At 40.3% G+C, this 25,300-nt stretch overlaps 2 protein-coding genes across 3 annotated transcripts; one reads left to right on the forward strand and one right to left on the reverse strand.

Annotated features, from left to right (window-relative positions):
* Nucleotides 1-2,067: 2,067 nt before the first annotated feature.
* Nucleotides 2,068-5,174, forward strand: LOC131237582 (allene oxide cyclase, chloroplastic-like). Its single transcript, XM_058235427.1, has 3 exons — nucleotides 2,068-2,402; nucleotides 2,637-2,758; nucleotides 4,413-5,174. Exons 1-3 carry the CDS (start codon nucleotides 2,090-2,092, stop codon nucleotides 4,812-4,814), a joined length of 837 nt encoding a protein of 278 aa, XP_058091410.1. The 5' UTR covers nucleotides 2,068-2,089; the 3' UTR covers nucleotides 4,815-5,174.
* A 4,018-nt stretch (nucleotides 5,175-9,192) lies between these two features.
* On the reverse strand, nucleotides 9,193-21,811 carry LOC131237583 (lipid phosphate phosphatase 2-like). 2 transcript variants are annotated; one of them, XM_058235429.1, is made up of 8 exons: nucleotides 21,661-21,811; nucleotides 17,654-17,875; nucleotides 17,418-17,505; nucleotides 16,809-16,918; nucleotides 16,605-16,698; nucleotides 15,302-15,478; nucleotides 15,158-15,217; nucleotides 9,193-9,586 (listed from the first exon to the last, which is right to left on the reverse strand). In XM_058235429.1, the coding sequence occupies exons 2-8, from the start codon at nucleotides 17,867-17,869 to the stop codon at nucleotides 9,384-9,386; spliced, it is 948 nt and encodes a 315-aa protein (XP_058091412.1). In that variant the 5' UTR covers nucleotides 17,870-17,875; nucleotides 21,661-21,811; the 3' UTR covers nucleotides 9,193-9,383. The 2 variants fall into 2 exon arrangements, with proteins under 2 accessions (XP_058091412.1, XP_058091411.1); XM_058235428.1 differs by having other exon boundaries at nucleotides 15,302-15,490; nucleotides 21,661-21,810.
* Between the last annotated feature and the right edge of the window lie 3,489 nt (nucleotides 21,812-25,300).

Genomic DNA, 25,300 nt, shown 5'->3' on the forward strand with positions numbered 1-25,300 from the left:
TTGAGCATGATGTGGTTGCGGCTCTTATCGCTACTTCATCTGATTAACTTCGTTGCGCAGGGCCTATATCTCGCTTTGTATAGCTCGATACTTACTTGCCCGATTGCGAGAATGCTAGGAAGGCCCTGAGGCTGATTCAGTGTGAAGTAGCGAGGAGGAACGGGTCTGCTCATTTTGTTCCGGTTCCACAGCTACTACCTCTTTCTTTCCTCTTGCCATTATACTTAAAGATAAGAACCTGATCTTTCGTATCAGATTCCCACAGACGGTGCCAAAAATGTTGATGACTAAATCTAGATGACTCTCCGCTCCGACTCACGAACTCTGAATCGCTTCAGCCTCCTGGACTTGCACACTAGCAACGAGCAAAGGAGACCCTGGCTTAAACAGGGGACCCTCTAATGCCTAAGTCAAGTCAAGGGAATCTGAGTCTAAGTTGGAGAGTAGAGGGAGAGTGGAAGATGTTGCGTACCTGTAGCAATGGGGTCTTCATTGTATTTATACCTGATCATCAGACGGACTGGGTCTGCTAATCTCGGCACGATTCACTCAATCAGTAGGATTTTTGGATTGTGGAGATATTGTTCGTAATCCAGAGATCGTGTAGCGTATCATGTGTATCCATGAGCGAGGTAATCAGTCATGTCTGCTTAAGGTAGTTTCTTAGTTTAGCACATGGAACGTCCACGTCTCGCTTTGGCCGCGGCTCGGGACATCCGGCGAGAAGCACCCTAACTACGAGCCTTGGCCCCAGATTAGCACATACATGGGCCTTCATCATTGAGTTATTAAACGAGGATTGCGTCCTGAGTCCGAGCCGAGCTTCGGCTTGGGCCCACGGCGGACTTGACTTTACCTGCCCGTCAAATACCCTCAGAGGCCTCCCCTCCGAACTTCAAAGCGGCGACGGACCTGTCCTGTTGGGTGCAGTTCTCCCACAGTGGACGATACTGGTGTAAGTGGTTGAAATATTTGTTTTCGGTCGGGACTGCCCGAAGCCTTTGACTTGAGCTTCACACAGTCTGTCTATCTTGGATCACTCCGAACCGACTACTAGCCTCGGATGAGGAGTGGGACTGGGACCAAACCGGGAATTCTTCCTTTCCTTCAGCAGCATTATTCATTTCAGACCACTTATTATGCATCTGACCGGATTAGTGTGCTGTGGCACCTAGGGTTTGAAGGGGTTCGGATCTTCCCATAACAATTTATTTGAGCTTTGAAACTACCTCATTTTTTGCTCATTCTCTACTATGAGCTGAAAAAATGGATAGCCAACATAGACAATACACATATATCATGTACGGCCCATGGCTTTTCCAACACAGGCCTACACCGAGTTTAGTGTTGCACACGAGCTGTACCGAATTGAGCTTGGCCCAGCTTCACTTGGCTCAGCCAGCAAGTTACCCCAAGTTGAAGTTAACTCGATCCTTAGGCCTGATTGGACAGCTTGGCTTGACTTCGTCAACAACTCAAGCCAAGTTCTAAGTTGAACTTAAGCTCGATCTTTCGACCTCAATCAATCTTGAGCTTACGCACTGTGTTCAAGTTTAAGTTTTAAAAATTTTAATATATATAATATATAATTTAATTATATAAATATTTACAAAATATTAATATTAAGTGAACTTAATTGGATAGGAACTGAGTATGTTCCAAGCCGAGTTGAATCAAGCTAGGTCTAGTTAGAAATATGCTCTAAATTTTTTTCCAAGCTCAAATAATCAGCTTGACTGGACTTCAAGCCATGCTGAGTCAAGCTTTTCACACTGAGTCAAGCGAGTTAACCGAGCTAACTCGGTTGGTGTATAGCTCTCGAGGGGTCACTGCCTAAGACAAGTCGGTCATTAACTAAGCCAAGTCCCATATATAAAAATTGGACGGTTAGTATGTCAGGGAAATCGGCTCTTTCTAGATGAGCCCCCATCTTCCGAGAAAAGAACGGTAATGGTGGCGGACTATTGATGGCGTCTGGCCCACCGCTCCACGTGGAGGCTAGTGGGCTACAATTTATGGTGGCACAGAGGACCACCAAACGATATCATAAAAAATAACCCACTTTCCCATCCCTTTTCCTCATTATAAAATGCTCCCTCTTCCTCCTATTTCCTCATCTGTTCAGCATTCACCCCCGAACATTATACTCCCTCCTTTTGACATCTCACCCCAACCAATGGCTGCGATTTCATCTCTCAAAGCCTTCCTCAAACCATCCAACAACAGAGAAGCACCGCTCTCCTGCTTCTTCTCACCGACTAAATCGCCATCTTTGAACTTCCGAAACGCACCTCTACCCAAAACCCTCACTTCAAAGACCATCCATCTTGATTTTTCTACCCAAAAGTTTAAAAACACACCCACGTGCCTCGCTCCAAAGGCATCAGCTGCTTCAAGACCAAGTATTCCCAAAATACCCTCTCCCTAGAGTGAAAAGAGATGGGCACACGTGTGCGAGATCTGGACCATGGTCCATGTTGGTTCTCAGCTGACGAGCATCAGGATCCAGCACACGTGTGCGAGATCTGGACCATGGTCCATGTTGGTTCTCAGCTGACGAGCATCAGGATCCAGCACACGTGTGCCACGTCAGGCATGTCGTTATTTCTCACCATTTCTTGGACTTGATTTTGCAGGCGACGTGCAAGAGTTACACGTGTACGAGATCAACGAGAGGGATCGTGGGAGCCCTGCCTACCTCCGACTGAGTCAGAAATCGGTTAACTCGCTCGGCGATCTAGTCCCTTTTAGTAACAAGGTAAGGATCCAGTCATGGGCTGGCGCGACCCGACCCGACCCGAACCGTGAGTTCATATGGGTCTGAGTTAGGCCCGAAAATGAGCTCCCTCTCCCTGTGTGATGGACTTGTTATGCGTTCACGATTGCATGGTTGCTGGTGTATCTTTAACAAAACATGAATATATGGTTTAAGTGGTGTGTGGTCGTTGATCCTGACCGTCCAATTAATGGGACACCCCTCGGATTAACGGTAAGTTGAAAATAAGAGTGATCGAACGGTTGAAAAAAAAATATCTGATTTGTCAGCTGCCTGCTCTTGCATGCACACATGCAGCTTAGTGGCGTCACACAGTCACTATGGCACTTATGAATGTTTTCATCATTATATCTGGACCACCCAATTGATGAGGGCCCCATCATGAAGATCATCAGGCGCAAAAATGGGCCAGCCCGCTCATCAGGCAGGCTATAACATCAAAATAACTGGACGGGTGACGACCCAACTCAGCGAACAGTTGTGGCCCATGTAATGAATGGATAGGCTTGATTTTCGAGACAGTTGATCTTCATGGTGGGGCCCAACTGTTGCATGGATCAGATGACTTACAAATTCGACAATTTGGTAGGTTTGGCCCATTGGCTGGACTGTTGGGGTCCATCCAGGCGTAGATTCGACAAATGGGCTGCGCTGGCTTGTGACGCTCGTCTAGGTCTAGGTTTGGGTGTAGCTGAGAGTCTGGCCCTTGTGTGGCCCACGCCCATCCCGAACTTAACATTGGTCGGGCAGGCCAGCTTGGTCAGGCCCCTAGAAATGATATAGCACTACTTACAACCGTTGCATCAAGCGGATCGGTTCAGAGCTAGTAATAAAATTTAAGAATTCTAATTGGGTTTTCTTCTCCACTTTTCTTGGTTCTAAACTATGAATTATGCATTAATTTCCGTAAACCAGGCGACATGTGTGCGCTGTCTGTTGAATGGATGTCTTCAATCTATGAGATACAGGGGCTTCGATCGATTGATCGAACTTCCCCGGTGTTAGACTATGCTCGATCGATCTAACCTTTGAGTCGATTGATCGACAATATTCGGAAAAATCCTTATTTACTCTCTGGACAGATTTGGATTAGTTCGATTACTTGAACTTTGGTATGCTCGATCAATCAAAGGTTGCTCGATCAGTGTCAATCGATTGACACTTAGATCGACAACGTGCGTGGAACCATGTAAGTACGCAATTTGTTTCTTATTCCGATTGTGATAGTATATATGTCAGGTCTAATTGGGATTTGAGAATATACATTGCTAAGAATTCCGGAAGGTTCTAAATATATATATATATATATATATATATATATATATATATATATATAAAAAAAAAGAAAAAAAAGAGCTAAGTTTTTAAGAGATTGAAGGAAATTCTTGTCATTGTAAGTGCATCATCTTTTGCAATATCATTTCATAGTATATTGTTGCTTGTTGCTTTGTGCTGTGGTTTATAGTTGTTTCTCGTTAGTGTTTTTCCACCTAAAATTCGTGTTGTTTATATTTGATTTCATCCTGTTTGATTGAATTCGGGTTCACTTCCACGTGATCTCCAACATCATCATAGTTAAGAATTGTGTTTTGTTTATTCTCTAAATATAGTAAATTATACCTACATATATATGTAGGTCTACCATGGGAACCTTCAGAAACGTATAGGAATCACGGCGGGCATATGCATTCTAATCCAACATGTGCCGGAGAAGAAGGGAGATCGCTACGAAGCAATCTTCAGCTTCTACTTCGGGGACTACGGTCACATTTCCGTACAAGGGGCGTATTTAACATATGAAGATACGTATTTGGCCGTGACCGGCGGATCCGGTGTCTTCGAAGGTGTTTATGGGCAGGTGAAGCTGCAGCAGCTCGTGTTTCCCTTCAAGCTTTTCTATACATTTTATCTCAAAGGAATCGGTGAGTTGCCTGCCGAGTTACTGGGTCAACCCGTCGAACCGAGTCCTCACGTTGAGCCCTCACCAGCTGCTAAGGCCACTGAACCGCATGCGTGCATTCCAAATTTCACCAACTGAAAAGAAATACAGTGGTCTATTAGCATTGCACCCATGCTACTGTGCTTGTGGTTTTTATGTGATCCTCAATCCAATCCATCCGAATATCAGGCTTCACCTCAATTCCATGGTCAGGATTGTCCGTTCAATGAAATCTGTAGATTATGCCCCATCTAAAGTGGGTCTATAATTTGGACGGTTTGGATTGAGGTACATGAATCCCAGATATACAGAGGCAGTGTGCACATGTATGAATCCCATACTATGCCAGCGTATGAAATACCTCTTGTAACCGTGTAGAGTAGTAGAGCTTTTTCTGTAGATGTATTGTGTTACTTTCAGCTGAGATAATGAGATTGCTTGGTGCGTCTGTATCAAAAATCCCGTAATCAGTGTTTATATGCATGACAATCTATACCATCCAAATTGTGGGTCCCAGTGCTTAGAAAGAAATTGTTCAGTGGCCCAGTTATATCCAATGGCTTATATCAACCAATGTGGTTATTGGGTAATGACCCATGGGCCCTTATGATAGGTATTATTGGATGTGTTGCGACATCCAGCAGTGGTTGGGGCTGCAAAGTGTAACACCTGAACCCGTCCCGTTTTAATTGGGGCCAGAAATTTGGGCACTTGGCCCGCAGGCCTATGATGTTAGTCCTGAGTCCTGCCCATGGAAGATGCAATCGGGTCTAGGATTTTGTTAACATGCGCACCTTCAAAGTTGCTAGCTTTTACAAGCCATGGTTTAAAAATCATGCAATTGATTATCCTAAGCATCCAATCAATGGTATGGAAAACTATGCATTAAGATTGAACAAAAACAAAATAGGTACAATCATCATCTTGAACTATCTATCATACATCCTACTGTGTATTGCTTATGATTCTAAAACAGTACTTTCGTGTTATTTATTTATTTTTATTATTATTATTAAATGGGCCTCATTTATAGGGTTTGGTCATCCAATTGACAAGATTAGAGCTCGGCACGGGACGACTTGACTCGGCAAACATGATGCATCCGACTCAATCCAAACCGAGTGGATGAGTCTATCCTAATCGAGTTGATGATCGTTGTCCAATACGAACTCAAACCGAGTCGAGTTCAAGTCACCTAGTAACTCGACCCGAAATCTAACTCGGTATTGACTTGACTCGATCCGAAACTCGACTCATACATACGTAAAAGGAAGAAGAAGAAGCTCAGATATGACGTATCAGATCTGAGATGCTGTGTAGCTGATGGAGAGGCTACAATTTTGGCAAGTGAATCTAGGCTTTGTGTGTGATTTCAACATGTGAATACCTTTTGCACCTGACCTGACTCAGTGCTGACTCAACCCGACTTGGTACCTGTGATTGGGTTGGACCCTGTCCGAATTAGTCCAGGTCAGACTTGGACTTGGATTGGGTCAGGCAAGCTTGACTCGGTACTGAGTTGATTCGAGTTAGGGTCAGCCCTGTTTCAAAACCAGATTGAGTTGGGTCAGCCCTAACTCGGTCCAACTCAACTCGATGCCCAGCTCTAGACATGATCCTTGCACCATGGCTCGGTTCCTACTGCACCATTGAATGAACCGTCTGTTGGTGGGGACGTTATGAAAACCCAACAGAAAATGTTGTTTGAGTGTTTTTTCTTTAGGCTTGAAAATTAGCCATACCATCTAACCCATGATGGGTTTGGCCAAGAGCCTAGTGGGGCCACCCCACTCCATAAACTACCTACTCGGTCCTTGAAAGTGCCTTGGGTTATTACTAGACAGAGCTTTGCTAGAATATATCCCCACCTAATTTTATAGAATATGTTGAGACTATAACCGTTGGATCTAGGATCATGATCTGTGATACCACGAGATACACATCTGTAGGAATTGAACCTGAGAATTTGCCAATGTTGAGTTTGGCGCTTCAACCATAAAACAATGGATGTGTTATCAGCCAGTGAACTCCTAGCTGCTTTCGCCTTCCTCAATGGAAGGGAAACCTCTCTGCCCACATGCTAGCCACCACTACCACCCGTGGCATCTAACTATTTGCTTCCTGTTCCTTGCTAAGTTGCTTTCGTGGCTCTTGCCTTTAGGTATAGTGCTCCCCCCATATATGAAATCAATAACATCGATGTAGATTCATGTCACTCCCTCTGGTCAGGTCCTCCCAAAATCCCGCTATAGGATAAACAGATAGATATGAGTTCTTTGATTCAGAAGTGCGTGCCTCCTTCTATACCCAAAACAGATGTGCTGATTAGACTGTGCTGCACCTCGTCTCACCCAGCTTATTATAGGGCGAGTCACTTTCACTTTAAGCTTCAAAATGTATGCACGTGCTAGAGCGTTTTACTAGTAAGCTTTTAAGCCAGCTGAAAAATGTATGCTCACATTATGAAGCAGCTAGAAGTGCTTGCTTTGCACCCTTGAATTCTTACCAATCTTTAAAAGAGGAGGGCTAGTCTTATTACTTCAAGTGATGTCTATTACTACTTGTTATACTTACCGGCCAGAAACACAATGGGGGGAGATGATAAGAGAACTGGCTCCACTCATTGCCTTACTAAATACAGCTATGGGAATAAGAGCTGCCGGGCACGCTTATGCTTATTATCGGCCTCTTTGATTGGTATGTGGGCAGGCTAAGACTGCTATTTAGGATGAAAATCAAGCATAACCTTTTGATTCTGTCGTGATGCAGTCTCAGTTGCATTTGGTGTTCCCATTGATCTTGCTCAGGTGGGCTAGACCAAAAGTGGGGGAGGAGCAAGCACCAACCCAGAAACCAGGAGTTTTTTCGTGGAGTTGTTCTTCCCTGTGTAAGTCATCCTTCATGATAGATGAAAAATCTTCAAAATGGGCAGATCCTAAAGTTTTGATCTGTGGCCCACAAAGCAATGTTTAAAGGATGAGTGTTTAAGCATGCAACTCGAGAGTAACATTATTGGCATTCCCTGTCAATAGTGAGGCCCATCATGTAAATGGCTTGGATCACTATAAACATGACACCAGATCCAATGGCTACAATCCAAATGTAAATGTATCCGTGGATATGCATTTTAGCACTCCTTTTATTCCTGGAAAAGATATTAGCAACCATTGGTTTTATACGCATGTAATCTCCTTTCTACATTAGCAGAGATTCTACAGTCTACACTAGCAGGGAACCACATGATATGTTGGTGCAGAAACATGCGACCCTTGAAATTTCATGTAAGATCCAAGTTGAACTCACCCAAAAATGGAGCAATCCTGGCCATTAGGCGGGCATTGATCTCTTACGTGTATCATGTTGAAAGGTCTACATACATAAGAGTACTATTTTTCAAGTAGTCCATCAAATTACCAAAACTCGACCTAAACTTCCACAATATAAATAAATAAATAAAGATTATGATCATTGGATGCAACATAAGTTGAGCTACCATGAAAAAAAAAAGACCCAAGATTGATTCCATTAAAAAATGAACGGTCACGATCCTATACCTAAAAACAGGTCCAATCAACAAGTATGGAAAGAGTTCATGTTTAGCTCAGTTGCCTTAATGATAAACACATCAAATGTCGGTAGGGGAGGAATGGTAGAAAAAAAAGGTAGGTTTATTTAAGAGAAATACTACAATTCAACCTTTTGTATTATTACAGAATACTGATCATAGCCGTTCGATAGAGAATACCCAAAAGATAACTAACAGATTGGATCTGATTTTTGTTCAGAAATTTTAGTTATAGGAATCTCCAACGCAAATATTATGCAATTACCAACCTACCATACATGTTAGGTCCCAACCTGATTTATCTAGACTTCTCACAAAGTAGACCATCCTCTCATCATGGCCAAACAATCAATGTAACTCGAATATCCTAGCCATTCAATCCAGTTCCTATGATGGATAACAAAAGAAATATGGGAAACAGTATAAACAGCCAAATGGTCCATTTATGGGATGTTAAGGTCCTACCAATTAAACTGATTTCGACCATAAGCAATCAAAAGTAGAGACCACCACCAAGCACGCAGTCCAGATCCCATTTGCTTGAGATTTCCAGCATCACTGTTTATGTTCTGGTTTCCCTCTCACTTCCCTTTTCCTATTTTCCTAGTTTACAGAAAGGAATCATAATAGCAAGCAATGCTAATTGCAAATGGCCACCACTTACACAGATTCCCATAGGGACAAGTAGCATTAGTTTGCAATATCTAGACCACTCAACTAGCAGACCGCACCACGAAGGGGCCATTGAACAAAAGCTAATCTAACCATGGTTCTCACCCATGGTGGGGACTGCTGGATGAGCAATCTGGATCATGCACATGGTTCTCATGTGCTCACATGGGAGCTCATGAGTGATAAGGCAGTGCAATGAGCATGCTTCCATCTTAGCCATTGGATTACAACACAACCGCCTGTGGAAATCCAAACTATATTTTCTCAAACTCTCTCCCATTCAATCCAAACACTCAGGGGTGCTTGTTTGGTTATACACATCGTTCAAATCTAATCAAGATGCATAATAAGGTCATTAAACTGCGCATATACACATGGAGAGTTATACTACTAGGACTCACCGGCTAGATGTTGCTACAGGGCATTTCATCTTACTTCCTCCCGGCTTCCATTTCGTCCTCTAGTATACTGGCATTCTGTGCTCTGGATGATCCCATATATCTACTTTGTTCGGCTCGCTGGTATGCAGATTCCACCTCCATAGGCTGTACATTGAATGCATTGATGTTGTTGGTCGGTTGTGCACTTGCCCGCGACTCCTCCAGCGTTTGGAAATATGCATAAGGTCCCCAACCTACATCAAAAGGGCGTACATCAGAATGGACATTTGAGCAATAGAAAATGGTCCCAAGCAACTAACCGTTCCATTTCTTTAATTTCAAGTCAAAGTTCTTGATTGGATTTCAAATCAAAGCTTTACTAGCTAAAAGAAAAAGAAAAAGAAAAATTCTACTTGCATGAAATAGGACCAATGCCACCGACCAACAAGGTCAAACTTAAATTTCACCTTACCAGAAGGAAAACAAAAACGAAGAATTTTAAGTTTAAGAAAAAAAAACAAGCGACCATTTCTTTTCACATGTATAGAGAAAAAATATAAAAAAATAAAGGGCATAAAATGAAATCGAGCTTGTGAAATGCAATAATCATGATAATGTTGAACTAACAAAAGAAACAACAGGAAACATCCAATCATATAATATGAAACTGACCCTTCTACCCTTTATTCATAGAAAGGGATTCACAAAAAAGAAACAGAAGCTAATCTAACCAACTGCAATTTAGTCCCAAGCAAATTGAATTGTGAGGGACCTTTTGATTTTTATACATATCGTATTATATGACATAGCCGGGATTAGGCTATGATGATGATGATTGGATAATTACACGAAGATGATGACATGCGGACAAAAATAGGAGTCTTAGGCCCTAGTAGATAAAGAAAGCATGGGCATTCAAGGTAAGTAAAGGTAGCCCTTGCTGCCAATGTATGACACGGACCGTAACAGACGCTACAACGCTGTAATGGTCATTTTTTTAATGAAGAAATGTAACAGCCCGGTATTGGACCCTTATGGCACGTATGGGCCTTTTTTTTAGACGGCTGTTACAGCCCTGTATCACACAATGGGTCCCATCATTACTGTTATGTAACATGCTTCCAACCATCGACAAATTTTTATTTTTTTTTTAAATGGAAGGTTATAGAACAAATTTGTGTAGTTTGGATGACTAGCCATTTCAACAAAATTCCACTGGTAAAAAATGCTATAGATAGATGGAGGAGAAGCACAACAATATCTATTTACAAGAGCAAAGGAAATGCATAAAGCCATGCCAACCATCATTGGATCAAACTCGTACCATGAAGCTCCGGAGAAGGGTGGTGGAGGAAAGACAGACAAGAAACAAGCTCTGGCTTCATGTCAGTGAGATCGACAAAAAAAGCCATCTTTCTACAGAGACATTGATGGAGAAGTATAGAGAAGAGGCGGATCTACAAATGGTTCGTATGAATTGGACAAATCCTATGATACGGGCATCTCATCATAAGAGTGAGAATGGGTGTGGTGGAAGTTGAGGAGGTAAGGGATCTTCTGAAGAAGATAAATGGACAGTATTTAAGGCATATGTGAGTATGTCACTGTGAGAGAAAGAACCTCGTGCTGAGACAGACATGTTCCTTGTAGCAAGTGGTATCCGATAGGGGTCTAGATAAGCCCTTACCGTTTTGCACTTGTTATCGATGAATTAACAACTATCACTGTGAGAGAAAGAACCTCGTGCTGAGACAGACATGTTCCTTGTAGCAAGTGGTATCCGATAGGGGTCTAGTTAAGCCCTTACCGTTTTGCACTTGTTATCGATGAATTAACAACTAGAATCTGGGAGGAGTTCCCATGGTTTGTGTTGTTTGCAGACTGTGGTGCTGGTTGGCAAGACTAGAAATTGGACCTATGCTAAAGATTAATAGAACCATCACAATACTTGATGCTACTATAGCAGGAATGCTCATATATGTGAGGCTTAAGCTAAAACTGCTGACTGGGAGATTCCTCAAAATGATCTTCTTTTTTGGTCATCTTGTCTCAATCTTTTGAAGAGGATGGAGAGATCAAGAATGCATCCAATATTAGATCCTCTAGACACGATTGTAGCATGCCAATGTAACTAAAGTGAAAGCTTTATAAGAAAACTATTTTATTGGCCACACTATATGCGGCAGGGCATTGGACAATTAAGAGATAACCTGAGCAAAGGATGAGCGTTGCAGCAATGGGGCTGTCAAGATGAAATCATGGAAACACTAGGAAGGATCCAATGAAGAATAAGGTCTTTGAAGCAACCCATGAGTAGGATATGAAAAGATTGGGAACCAATAGAGATGGCTCAGCCATGTGCTAAGAAAGCAAGTGAACATCAATCATGGTTGAAGGGCCTACAAGTACAAGGGGAGGACCTAAAATGACTTGGATGTTGAGAAGACATATGAAGGATTTCCATTTACAGAAGATAGGGCCATGGGAATTTTTGGTGAAATAGGATTCATAATGCTGACCCAAGTAGCTAGGATGACGCAGCAGTGTTGATGGTGACAATGATGACAGTAGTAGATGAGATGAACTACTAATACATAATATTAGAAGGATTGGAAGTCAAATAAAATATGGACTAACATATTAGAGCCTTCATCAAACTATGTTCTCTATATGAAGCGGGGCACTAGACAAACTACGGTAGTGACTTGTAGCAAATTAGTTTGCACACATCCTAAAATGACTTCTATAAATCTATTAAACAGTAATTTCTGATTACATTGAAGCCTATCGGTATATCTCATTAGGTTCACTCATGAATTTGTTGAAATAAGAATAGTCCTCCAAGTGCCTAAAGCTCAACCAGACTAAGACAATTCTGTCAGGTTTTTAAACCATGGACACAACAAATAGAACCTCTATCAAAGTCCACCATGGGCCCGTGGCTGAGCTAATGGATATAAAAAAAAAGAAAAAAGACCAATCCATAGATTTATTCAAGATTTAAAACCTCATATATAGTTTCCCCAATCATTAAAGAGGAAGATGAACAGACAAAAGAAATTTTTTCATACAAGAACATCTTGATGGAGCATTGTTTGTTAATCAAGTAGGAAATACCAAAACCAGAGTGTTATGAAGAAACTTCCATGTTCAACTGTCATTCCCTTTTGAGGCATAAGAGAGAATCATCTAAATATGTATAAATGAAATTGTCAACACATACAGCATTAGAAATCTTTTAGAAGCACATTTAAAGGATTTTGGTCCACCGAGACATTAACTAGAAACCAGACTACCAATGATGGAATTGATGTTTCAGGACAATATAAGATCGATCATCTCACCAAATGTGCCACGGATCATACTGTTACCTACAGGGATGGATATGAAGCTTGGGATGAATAAAGGAGCCTCATTGAAAATCTTACATGATGTGCGAGCATCATTGATGCAATCCAAGACCTTGGTGGACCTAGACAAATTTTATTTTTATTTTTCTAGCCATTAGACCTGAGTTTGCACCATTGGGTAGGTGAGATCTAAGTTCATATCTGATGAATGGTCTGGATCCAGTTGTCATCGGATTTGGGTGTGAGCAACAATGATTCATGACGACAATGAATTTCTTTTGGTATGCTTTCATCGTCATCTAACCAATGAATGGCTTCAATTTGGAGGCGCACACCTGTAGCCAGTCCCAAGCCTAGATAAAGCAGGAGGGTTGCATCAAGTTGGCAGCCAGTGTCAAACTTTGGCCACATCTTTCTCTTATGAATCCTAACAATCTGATAGTGTATCCAACTCCAATTAGTTGGGATAAGGCTTACATGCTTTGACCGTGATGAACGAATGACCCAGATGATTCTCTTCTCATCTTCTTTAGTGTTATTCTTACTTTAAATCCATATGTTGCTGGTCATTAATTTGGGGCTATGACGATGAATAACAACATGGAAGAGTATTTAAATAACATTCCAAAACCATAACCAACCAAAAAGATGTGCTTGCATTCCCTACTAATCAACATGTGCACATATGGGACCCAAACGTACATCACAAATGGACCACACGTGTCCACCTCCAAATTCAGGCCATCCGTTGGCCAGATCACAATCAAAGCATATCACAATGAAGCTACTGTCATAATGAATCCATCCATGCCAATGCTCTTCGTATACAAACCCCATGACCACCAATCCAAACAGTTCATCAGATGTGAAGTAAGATTTGACCAATCCAACAGTGAAAACTCAGATCTAACGGCTAGAAAATTGTCTGCGTCCTCCAAAGGTCTCAGATTGAATCAATCATGATCTATGAGAGCACTTACTTTCACGAGATGTGCAAAGACTGCATATACATACCAATGGTATATTCGATAACTGAAAATGATTTACTTAACCTACTTAAAAAATAAAAAAGTTTGATGACGTCTCCCTATAGCAGTCATCTATGTTGTTGATAATCAATATGCAGTTCCTGTTCTTCAATCCTGTGTATAAGGGGAGATTAAAACATGACAAGGTAGAGTTTCATTTCGCCAATCATTCCCATTGAAGGCACTTCAATCATTTCCTCACCACCTCAATCCAAGTCCAAAAAGTTTGCAGCATCTGGGTTACGCAAACGAGTACATGCATTCCCATACACAAATGCATATTGGGATTTTCAAATATCTCATGGTAGTTAGCATCAAAATTAAAGTTTCATGGTACATGAAATGTTACATCCTGGAAGTTATCTTAAGCAGTGTCTTAAGTATCGACGATATTGGCCGATATATCCCACGATATATCTTGTATCCCACTTGTGCGATATGAAATGTACAAGTAGTAGGATAGATCCCACATGTTCGATCCAGTGAGCATTTTTAATTTTCGATCCAAATTTTTTTTTTTTCTGTTAATAATGCTAAATCAATGTCAAATTGTTGCAAATTCATGATTGTTCATACTTGGGAGTTTCGATTTTGAGGAGATGGGCCGAGTTACAAAAAATTGAAAAAAAATCAAAATTTCTCAATTTCTCACAAATCAGTTGCAATCTTTGTGTCCAAACATAACATCAAACATGTATGTAACATGATCTAGTGATTCTTCTTTTTCTTTTGAATGTATTGCTTGTGTTTCTACACGTCTTCTTACATTTATAAATTATATGAATAGGCTTTGAATATTCTTGCATCAATTCAGTTAGACAGCGCATAGATTAGGACCCCATACAAAAAAACCTATTATGTGCATTGTTTTTTTTGTAACATTTTGATTTATAAGTGTGTATTGATGTCTTTTTCAACAATCACTGAAATTTCATTGAAAAAATCGACCAATTTCCCAATGTTTCCCCATGTTTCCAACAACAACGATACATTACGCGATAGAACCAATATACCCCATGCGATATATAACATGATACCGATATTTCGAACACTGATCCTGAGGAATACCACATCAAAAAAAATGGTATGCATTTGACAAACTAGGTTGCATTTGGATGTTTGATTGAATTGAATTACAAAAATCCGATTAAAAAATAAAAATAAAATCAATCGGTAATTGCAAAATTGCAATTAGGATCATCTCCAAGTCGAACCACAGGTGGAGTCACCCACATTGGTCATTTCTTCTATATTCAATTATGAATTGGGTTACAACAGTTCAATTGAGCATCCAAACATGTCGTTAGTCCTCATCTTGGTTTCCGCTAATGATCCTAGAAATGTTTGACTCACATGTTCACTAGGAATTTGTTAAGTGTATGAACATAAAAAACCTGCCCACTAGTAAAACACAATTAAAAATGTCGTAAAAAGGTGAGAACATTACATTCAGTACGATAGGGTGGTGGGAAGAACTGCAGATAGCAAAATGTAGCCACTGAGATGCCTGCATGCAATTCATTCTAGGAGAACAGTTAATTTTCAATTAATGAAAATAAAGGAAATTTCACTGATCCATGTTATGACAAACCTATAAGACCTCCGGCAAACACATCCTGCCAATGGTGCCAATAGTCGTCCACTCGAGAAATTCCAACGAGAGCTGCAACTAGCAGAGGAAGAAATATGATGCAAAGTTTCCCCACGTGTCCCTTACGATCAAATGCTTTTATTTTCCCAGATAAGTATAATGCAAGAAAACCAAGACCTGCAAAGGACCCTGCATGATGAATGTTCGCGTTTTCAAAGTCATTATCTTCCTAAGATGATGAGCATAAATTGAAGGTGGCTGCAGCCAGACATATTTTGGATCCAACTTATACGGGAAGACGACCATCGATGGTGCAAAATATATTCTATGAAAACCTCATGCTGCAGTATATTATACAAAGGTTATCTGGATCTCTGGTCGCTCTGGTTTGTGGGATGGGAATTGGTACGCAGTATGCTATTCTCTCCCATATGGCATGTGCTAGGGGTATGAACATGTGGATCACTCAGTTCATACACTATCGTAGTGACAAATCTCGTTCTTGGCAATTTCTCAGCATGGAAATTTCTTCGGAGTTTTCTAATTTTGAGGTCTTTCTCAGGATATTATCAGGAAAATCTAACAGAAAATAAAGATATTTAAAAATATTTATTGTAAATTATTGTTTTGAAAGGTATATTTATTGTAAATTATTAAATAAATGTAAAATTAAAATATATTTATACAACAAATTCCTTAATGTTTTCACTAGTTTTCGTGTTAATATCATGATATTATCGTGACAAAACGCAATAGTTTAAAATCTACCGAGATTGAATATATTGCGATAATATCACGATAATATTGTTTAGTGAATTTCTCAGGATATTATCATGAGAGTTTCAAAATCTCAGGGATATTTGTCACACTGCCAAGTATATCCAATATAGTTAAAATACAAATTTATGTTGTAATTTATATATGAAATGATGAATGTAATTATCGATCCCACATGCATAGTTCTATATTATAAGCATGCTATTGCACAAATCAAAGTATAAATGCCTACTTTTAACAATAAATTTACATTAAAACTTAACCAACACTAAGAGTATAGAGTCGACCACAATTAGTTGGGATGAGGCTTTGATGATGATGATGATGACACTAAAAGTATGGAACCATAATTTTGGGTCGGTAAAAATAATGATCAGGATTGCAAATGACCCATGATCTAGACTGTGATTCGGAACAGAAAACATAGGGGGATTGACGACTTAGGTAACACTGTAAAAGTGAAGTGCTCATTGGGATTCAATTACACCATATAAATAATTCTGCATAGTTTTTCCAAGCCGCTTACATGAAGTATGACCACTTGGAAAACTCTTATGTCCTTCCTTGATAACCTTTTCATCTCCGTGGCAAATGACATTGCTTGTGATATTATCATACAGCTGAGAAAATTGGAGATTGAGAATGCTGAATGAGAAATATATCGAAATTAAAGAAACTCGAACCGAAATGTAGCGATAAGAGAGAAGTAGAGCAAATCTGATGAACCTACAGCATTTCCATCAGGAAAACAACGCCAAAAAAAGTCTGGTCGAGGCCTACCAACAGCATCCTTGATTGCATCCGTTATGACCCCCGTTATCAGTACAGAAAATAAGAGGCCTGTTCTTGCTTGCAAAATATATTCATGTCATCAGCTCAAAATTTTTGAATTGTTCCTTCCTTTAACAAAAAGTAGGGTAAGACTATTGTGTGTTTTCCAACACTACTTAAGCAGTTGTGACTTTTCCACCATATACTTGGCATAAATACACGACAGTGCAGACCGCCCAGATCATGGGTTCCTATGAGGATATAGAATATCCCGAAGATGACATTGATTGGATGAACTCACCCTTCATTTGGTTGCCAATGAATACACTGTTAAAAAAGAAATGGTCCATGGCAAAATCCAACAGCATGTATCAGATCATTAAGATCATCTATCCATTTGTCAGACATCACATTGATGGCTAAACAAATGCCCGATCTGGATTGACGGATGTGTGTATGCCATGTGTACAGTGGATGAGTCGCCCCCATTTTAAACGATGGAAAATGTACAGGGTATTATTATATCCCCTATTTATAACAAGGTTATGGAGATAAAAGAAGGCTCTACCTAGTATGGCGTGGTGCAGATCATAGACATCTCTCCTACGAAAGTAGATGGCTATGACAATAGCAAAGGGCAACAAAATTGCAATCATCTGATTATCATGACAGGAAAATAGAGAGAAGAAGAAGAAGAAAGAATCATCAATGGCATTATTTAACAAGACCACAAAACATACAAGGAACCTAATTTGTTTGAAATGATAACAAAATCAATGCAAATACAAAGTGAGAGAAACCTACCGGAACAGCCCAAAATGGGACTGTGTTATCTTTTAGGGGATACATGAAGTCGGAGATCATGTCCTTCCCAACGTAGCGATAGAATGGGCGGATGACATTCAAAATGACATCTATAATGATAAGAAGTAAGAGTATAATCCAGTCATGCATATGTGTCCTTGCGACTTTGATTCCATGGGATTTTACAGTATGCGCACCCAACTGAATCTCCCTCATTTTCTACTGTTAGAACATGAAACCAAAACAAACAAAAGTCAAAGGTGGCATATCCTTCCACCCAAAGAACCTACTTACAAGAACTAATACTGCAGCAGTTCCATGGGATGGTGGATTCAAAAAGATACTAATGCTATTTAAGCTTTATAATGAACAATGACAATGCAATCTCTATGAATTCAAAAATCTCAAGGTTGATGAAGCTAATTAATGATAATTTCCAGGGAGCTGATTCAGTGCCTCCGAAGCAAGGATTGCTGACTCATCTGAGTCCTATCCAGTTCGGTACCACGAGTCAAACCTCTGATTCAGCCCGACTCAGATGAATCACCCTCTGACTTGCCCAAGTCCTGACTTGATTCAGGACTGTACAAGTGGGTTGAAGCTGCTGAGTCAAAAAGCCATGCTCCGAAGGCACACGAAGGTCATGGTGCCTTCATGCCATTGCTGCATGAGTGGCATACATGGGTGAGATCATAATCATTCATCCAGTAGGTCCAATGGTGAATAGACCAACAGCAAAGAATCACAATGTTTAGCTGATCCTAAACTTTAATCAGTGGCATACAAGAGGACACTAAAAGGGGGAACTAAATCACAATGAACTGTATCAATGAGGAAAAGTTCATGTGTACACAATATGGAAGCACGAAAATTCAGTGTCTCTGGGGCATTGGATCTCTTCCCTTGTTTCCAGTAAAAATACCAGTAATCTTGTTTATTTTTCTTTAGAATTATCTGTAAAAGAGAAGCACCAGAAGCCATATCAAGATTCGCAACAATGGTCTCTCAAGGTTTTTGGTTGGGTCATATTTCCGCCATCTCCGTTTATGACCCAACCAAGTCTTTCTTACTCAATGACAATGAATCCAGATGCACCACTAGAAGAACTTGCAAAGCTGAGACTTAGTTTCTCAGGTTGCCAGATTATTTTGAAGCCAGCACAGATTTCCAAGGCATCCTTATTAAGTCCTCGAATCCCAATCACAGATTTTATTTATTTATTTTTTTTCTTTCTTCCAAATGAGAATGTTGAACCTCCCACTAACCCCTCTTGCTCTATAATCACCTTGTCATTCTAAGTGTCGTTTGGTGGGAGATAACTATGTTCATCATCAGCATGTAATTGAAAAATGTATACAAGACAGTGCATTGGATCCTCCCGTAATGAAAGGATGATATACCGGATCCTTGCCTTCCACATTCATATTCAAAGAGCTTTCTTGACAAGGCATGCAAAGATGAAGACTTCATCCCGATTCTACCAATGTTCTAATACAAGTGCTTTTGAATATCTTCCATGGAAGTTTCTATTATACCAGAATACTCCCAATTTTCGGGCCTTAATTATTATATTGATGATTAACTCAACCACTTATTAACTTAGGCAGAGAGCATTACAACTGCATTGTTGTAAAGGAGAGAAGAACTTCAATAGTTAGCTGATAGGAGATGGGGAACTGTATGATCCTCTACTACTCGAGGACATGGTACATGTCCTCAAGGTCTGAGTCCATACTAGTGGGGCCTTAACCATCACTTTGGAGGACACTAATCAAAGAGATGGATTGGCTCCATTTGGGAGATTTTTGGGGCATGCTCCACCCATTGTTGGAATGTCATATTGTCCAGATTCATGATTTATGGGATAGCTATAAGACCAGCCATGCTTTATGGGACAAAATGTTGGGCAGTTAAGCAACAACATGTTCATAGGATTTGTAGCTAAAATGATGATGTTGAGATGGATGAGTGGCAAGAAGAGGAAGGATAGAATTTGTAACGAATGCATTCGAGGGAACTTAGGAGTAGAATCAGTAGATAATAAGATGAGGCAAAGTAGACAGATGGTTTGGTCATGTGCAATGGAGACCAAGAACTACCCCAGTTAGAAGGAGTGAGTTGGTACAAGTTGAAGGCTCTAAAAGGGCAAAGGGAAGGCCCAAAGGGACATGGGTGGATGTAGAAAGAAAAGACTTGATGACCTATGGTCTAACTGAAGTTGTGGCCCCTTGATAGAGTGTAATGGTGGAATGGGTTCATGAACCCGACTCCAATAGCTGGGATAAGGCTCCAATCACTGTTGCTCCGGATAACCAAGTCATGAGAATACTATACATATCTATCTTCAAGTAGAGGATCATATAATTCCTCTAAATACTTATACTGAGTAGAGCAGAATACAGCCATAACCAAAAAGAATTTATAACTTGGTAGAATTTATACTGAGGAAATACTTCCTCCAATGGTCCGGATAACCAAGTCATGAGAATACTATACATATCTATCTTCAAGTAGAGGATCATATAATTCCTCTAAATACCTATACCGAGTACAGCAGAACAGAGGCATAACCAAAAAGAATTCAAAACTTGGAAAAATTTATACTGAGGAAATACTTCCTCTAGAAGGTATCTTTGAAATTCCTCAACCAAACAAACAGATTCAACCTCCTGTTCAAGACATCAAGCTTATTAGCAACAAAGAACAAAGCATAAAAAACAATCCCAACGAACAACACCCGGAAACACCTCTATCCCTGGAATTTTTTCTGTGAGATCTCTAACAGTAACTTCCAAATGCCAATGGAAGGGAAAACCATTTCCTCCTCTCCTTTTCCAAGCCGTAATCAAACAGAATTTATCTCCTTTTCAAGACATCAAGAGCTCATCATGCAAAGAAGTACACATCTAAACAAGAAGAAAACCTGCAGACAGCTCTAATTCTGCCAATTTCTCTGCAAGCATCTCCAATACTTAACTCCCAAATTCCAACTGCAACTTAAAAGAAACCCCATATCCGTATCTCCTAATAACTCCCAAATTCCAACTGCAACTTAAAAGAAACCCCATATCCGTATCTCCTTTTCTAAGCCAAAATCACAGAAAGTCAACCCTCCTTATAAAGACTTTGAGAACTCATCACACAGAAGAATTACATAACTAAACAAGAAGAACACCCAAGGAATAAAACCCGCAGACAGCTCTAATCCTGCCAATTTCTCTGCAAACGTCTCCAGTACTAAACTCCCAAATTCCAACTGCAAATTAAATGAAAACCCATCGCCCCATCTCCTTGTCTTAGCCGAAATCAAACAGAGTCAACCTCCCTTTCAAGACATCAAGAGTTCATCGTGCACAGAAATACACATCCAAACAAGAAGGAAAGCCGCAGACAGCTCTAATCCAGCCATTTTTTCTGCAAAAATCTCAAACACTGTACTCCGAAATTCAAAATGAAAATTAAAAGAAAACCCATTTCGCCAGCTACTTTTCGAAGTCCAAATCAAACAGATTCAACCTCCTATTCAAGAGATCGAATCCACCATATGTAGAAGTATGAATAAAACCCAACAAAGAAAACCCGGAAACAGCTCTAATCCTGCCAAAATTTCTCCAAACATCTCCAACACTAGACTTCCAAATGCCAGTTAAAAGAAAACCCATTTCCCCATCTCCCAATCCAAGCACAAATAAACCAAAACACGACTCAAAACAGAATCAAGTGCAGTAGAAACAAAGAAAAGAGAAGCAACAAGACCCATGTCTTTTTTTTCCCTGGAAAGTTTCCAAAATAAATAAATAATAATAATAGAAAGAAGAAGAAATTCCCATGGTTTAGAAGAGAATTCACTACAATTTATAACACAAAGGCCTTGCATATATGAAACAGAAGCATACCAAGAACAGATAAGGAAGCAAAAATAAATAAATAAATAAATAATAAAAAAATAAAAAAACAAAAGGAATTAGAAATGCTAAAAGAGGAGGAAAAACGCAAAACCTGCTTACTGAAATGTTGGACAGCCTTGAATTCTTTCAGGGCGCAAAAAAGCATGAAAAGGAGTCCAAAACAAACCTTTTGAGAGAGAGAGAGAGAGAGAGAGCTCTTCTCAGCTTGGAATTTGGAGAGATAGAGTGGGGGGACTCTTCTCGGCTTGGAATTTGGAGAGAGAGAGACAGAGAGAGAGAGAGACTCTTCTCGGCTTGGAATTTGGAGAGAAAGAGAGAGAGAGAGAGAGAGACTCTTCTCGGCTTGGAATTTGGAGAGAAAGAGACAGAGAGAGAGAGAGAGAGAGAGAGAGAGAGACTCTTCTCGGCTTGGAATTTGGAGAGAGAGAGAGAGAGAGAGAGAGAGAGAGAGAGGGCGCTCTTCTCGGCTTGGAGTTTCGAGAGAGAGGAATGCGGCTGAGAGAGCGTCGTGTTCTCCGTTTCGAGGTTTGCCATGCACGTGTGACCCTGCCCATCCCACACACGAGCAACACATGCCAAAAAGAAACACGTGTGAGATACCCAAACTTTCCATCATTTGGGACAATAGATCTTATGGCCTAAAAATCAAGCTCTATCACCCCTCCCTTTGGACAAACTGCCCAGAAAAAAAGACGGCTATAACAGCTTCATCCAGCCGTTCATGTTTTGTATAAAATGTGGACCACTTAAGATATCAACCTACTTAATTCTTACTCCTAAATAAATAAAAATCATTTCCCACCTGATGGAAAGCTCAGATATTCCACATGTGCTACATAACTTCACATGTGATTGCGTGTATATGGACAAACGTGTGACTTCTAACAAACCACCATCATTTTAAATGCAACGATTGGCGCCGGCCTGTATGGTTCGTGGGAGACGGTTAACGGCCGAGAATCCTTGGGGAATCCGGGGAGGGAACTGATATATCCATCTCTTAAAAGTACACGTCAGATGTGATGTATAAATCAGGTCCATTCATCTACTGGGACCTATCAAGGGTGGGATTATGTTTCAAAAATCAAACAATTAGATATTTCTATCTATTATTTTTCTTCAATAATCGCACTGAATACCTGACCATCAAGTATTATCATTTCTACCGTCTATTGTGGGCCATGAATCAGATATATTTGTGTAATAGATTTTATTTAATCCATCTATGCTATTCTCCAATAGATTGATGGAATCGATTCAGATATATTTGTGTAATAGATTTTATTTAATCCATCTATGTAATACTTCCAGGTTTCCTTTGAAGAGAGGTATGTACTGTATTCCTGTTCTACCGCGTTTACCGTATCATCTCATATCCGGAAACCACATAATCTCGTTATCCCGCTGTCCCGAGGCGAGGTCGGAACAGGCTGGGCCTCTGAGGGGGCCACCGTTCTTTACGAGTTTATCAACACTGTCCATTCATTTTTACGTATCTTTTTAGGAGATAATCTAAAAATGAGGCAGATCGAAGGCTGAAGTGGGACTTACATTAGGGATTCAACGGCCACCATTAAAAACTTCTTTAGAGCTACAGGAGTTTTATATCAAGTTGATATTTATGTTTTGCCTTCATCCATGTCTATGTGACCTTCTAAACAGGTTAGATGGAAAATAAACATCACAGTGCCATCTAGGAAGGTTTCAACGGTGGGAGTCATAATCACAACTACTTTTTGTTGTGTGGCCCACTTGATGCTTGTATGTACCTTATTTTTGTCCTAACAACCTAAAAATGATATGAAAAAATAGATGGACGATGTTGATAAACCCATAAATAACGGTGTACCCCTCGGGGGGTGTTTGGCGCATGGCATTAGATCGGCTTAGGTGGGATGGAATTGCATCTGGTCCCATGCCAATTTCACTCAATGTTAGCAAGTTGTGTAGGTCCCACCATGATGTGTGGGCTATATCCAGACTCTCCACCCATTTTTTGAGATCATTTTAGAGCATGGGCCAAAAAATCAGGTAGATCTAAAAGCTCAAGTAGACCCCACCATAGAAAGCAACGGGGATTGAATACTTAATATTGAAAACTTCTTTGAGACCACGTAAGTTTTGGATTTGCCTCATTTTTAGGCCCATGTCATAAAACGAAATTACAAAACAAATGAACAATTTAGATATACTATTACAAACAAAGCTTGGAATTAAGCTTATCCCATGGTAATGGGGGACCATCTCTGCCATGGGTAATAATTATGTTTTTTGAATCTCATCTCATCTAATCCTTCCCAATGCCATGCCCCGAGCACCCCCTGAGAGTCTAAGTCTGTTTGGAGATCTAGATAAATGGGGTAGTACCTAATCTCCGTCCCTTTCCATAACGTACAAGTCGCGAATGTTTATATTGATCCAAACTGTTCATCCACTTGAATAAACATAAGTTTTTTTATGGGTAAAAATGGACTGATTAAAAAAAAGAAGTCGGCTTGGACATTTCAACGGGATATGAGGTCGGCCAGTGCCGGTCACAACTAATGAGCCTCTCAATGGCTAAGGTAGAGATGTCGACCAAAACTAGCTTGGGCTTGGCACCTCTGCTCGGCCTCGTCAGCTCAGCTCGGCCTCAACAGGTCAGCTCGACCTTGGTAACTTAGTTTTGCCTCAATAGGTCTACCCGGCCACGGTAGCTCAGCTCGGCCTCAGCAGATCGGCTCGGCTCGACCTCGATTAACTCAACTTAACTCAGCCAGATCAGTTAGGTACGAGATTTTCTCCCAGTAACATATGACTGGAGTAACCGCCTACAATGTGATTCTTGTGTAACTGTCGGCATCCATTACTCCCTAATATCTTGTGTAACAACTGAAACTGTGTTTGAAATTATCGACCACATTGTCTTATCTTCACTATAAATAAAAATCTCAGCTATATTAAAAGGTACATAATATTTTGTACCTCTCACCTACTCTACACTACTTAAATCCAGTTTTCCTAGCCCGACTTTAACATTGGAGGGTCTCCTAATTGAGCGGGGTCTCTTTTTTTAACCACTTTATGCAGGACCAAGGTGCGATGGAAGGTGATCCAAATTCTCCCATCAACAAATTTTACGAGAAACCCAAAAACGACAGCTATAGTACAATCATTACAATCCAAAAATGGATTTTAAGTTACTTAACAATGATCCAACCATTGCGGAGTTATTTTATTTTATCTTTTGTCTATGGGACATCTATGGATCCTTGTATGAATGAACGGGTAGGATCATCACATGAATATCCACGTGTACTGGATAAGTATTGGTGGCAGGAAAGATTCGCTGGATTTCTTTCTATTTTAGTAGTAACGATCCCGGCCACCCTAGCATCCTAAACTTACCACGTGTTAAACGTGTGGGACATCCTATACGTTTAAAAGATGGACCCTTCATGAATATCGCATGGTGTGAAAATCAATCCTACCACCCTTCAGATTCCACGCTCCAGCAAAGCGGGTGAGGCCATTAATGATTAGTTTATTTGGATGGCGTTGACCATCAAATTATTGGAATGTTCTAATTTTTTATACAGGTAATTTCTATGATGGGCCACACACTTTTAACGGATTGGATTTTAATAAATAATTACATGTTATCTTTATAAGCTGTGCATAGAATGCTATGTTTGGATGTCAGTATTCCTCTTCTATATTATCGGGCCTCGACAACGCGTCTTTGTGGTACAGTTGTACG

This window comes from Magnolia sinica, chromosome 2 (genome assembly GCF_029962835.1).
Source record: "Magnolia sinica isolate HGM2019 chromosome 2, MsV1, whole genome shotgun sequence".
Classification (NCBI taxonomy): Eukaryota; Viridiplantae; Streptophyta; class Magnoliopsida; order Magnoliales; family Magnoliaceae; genus Magnolia; species Magnolia sinica.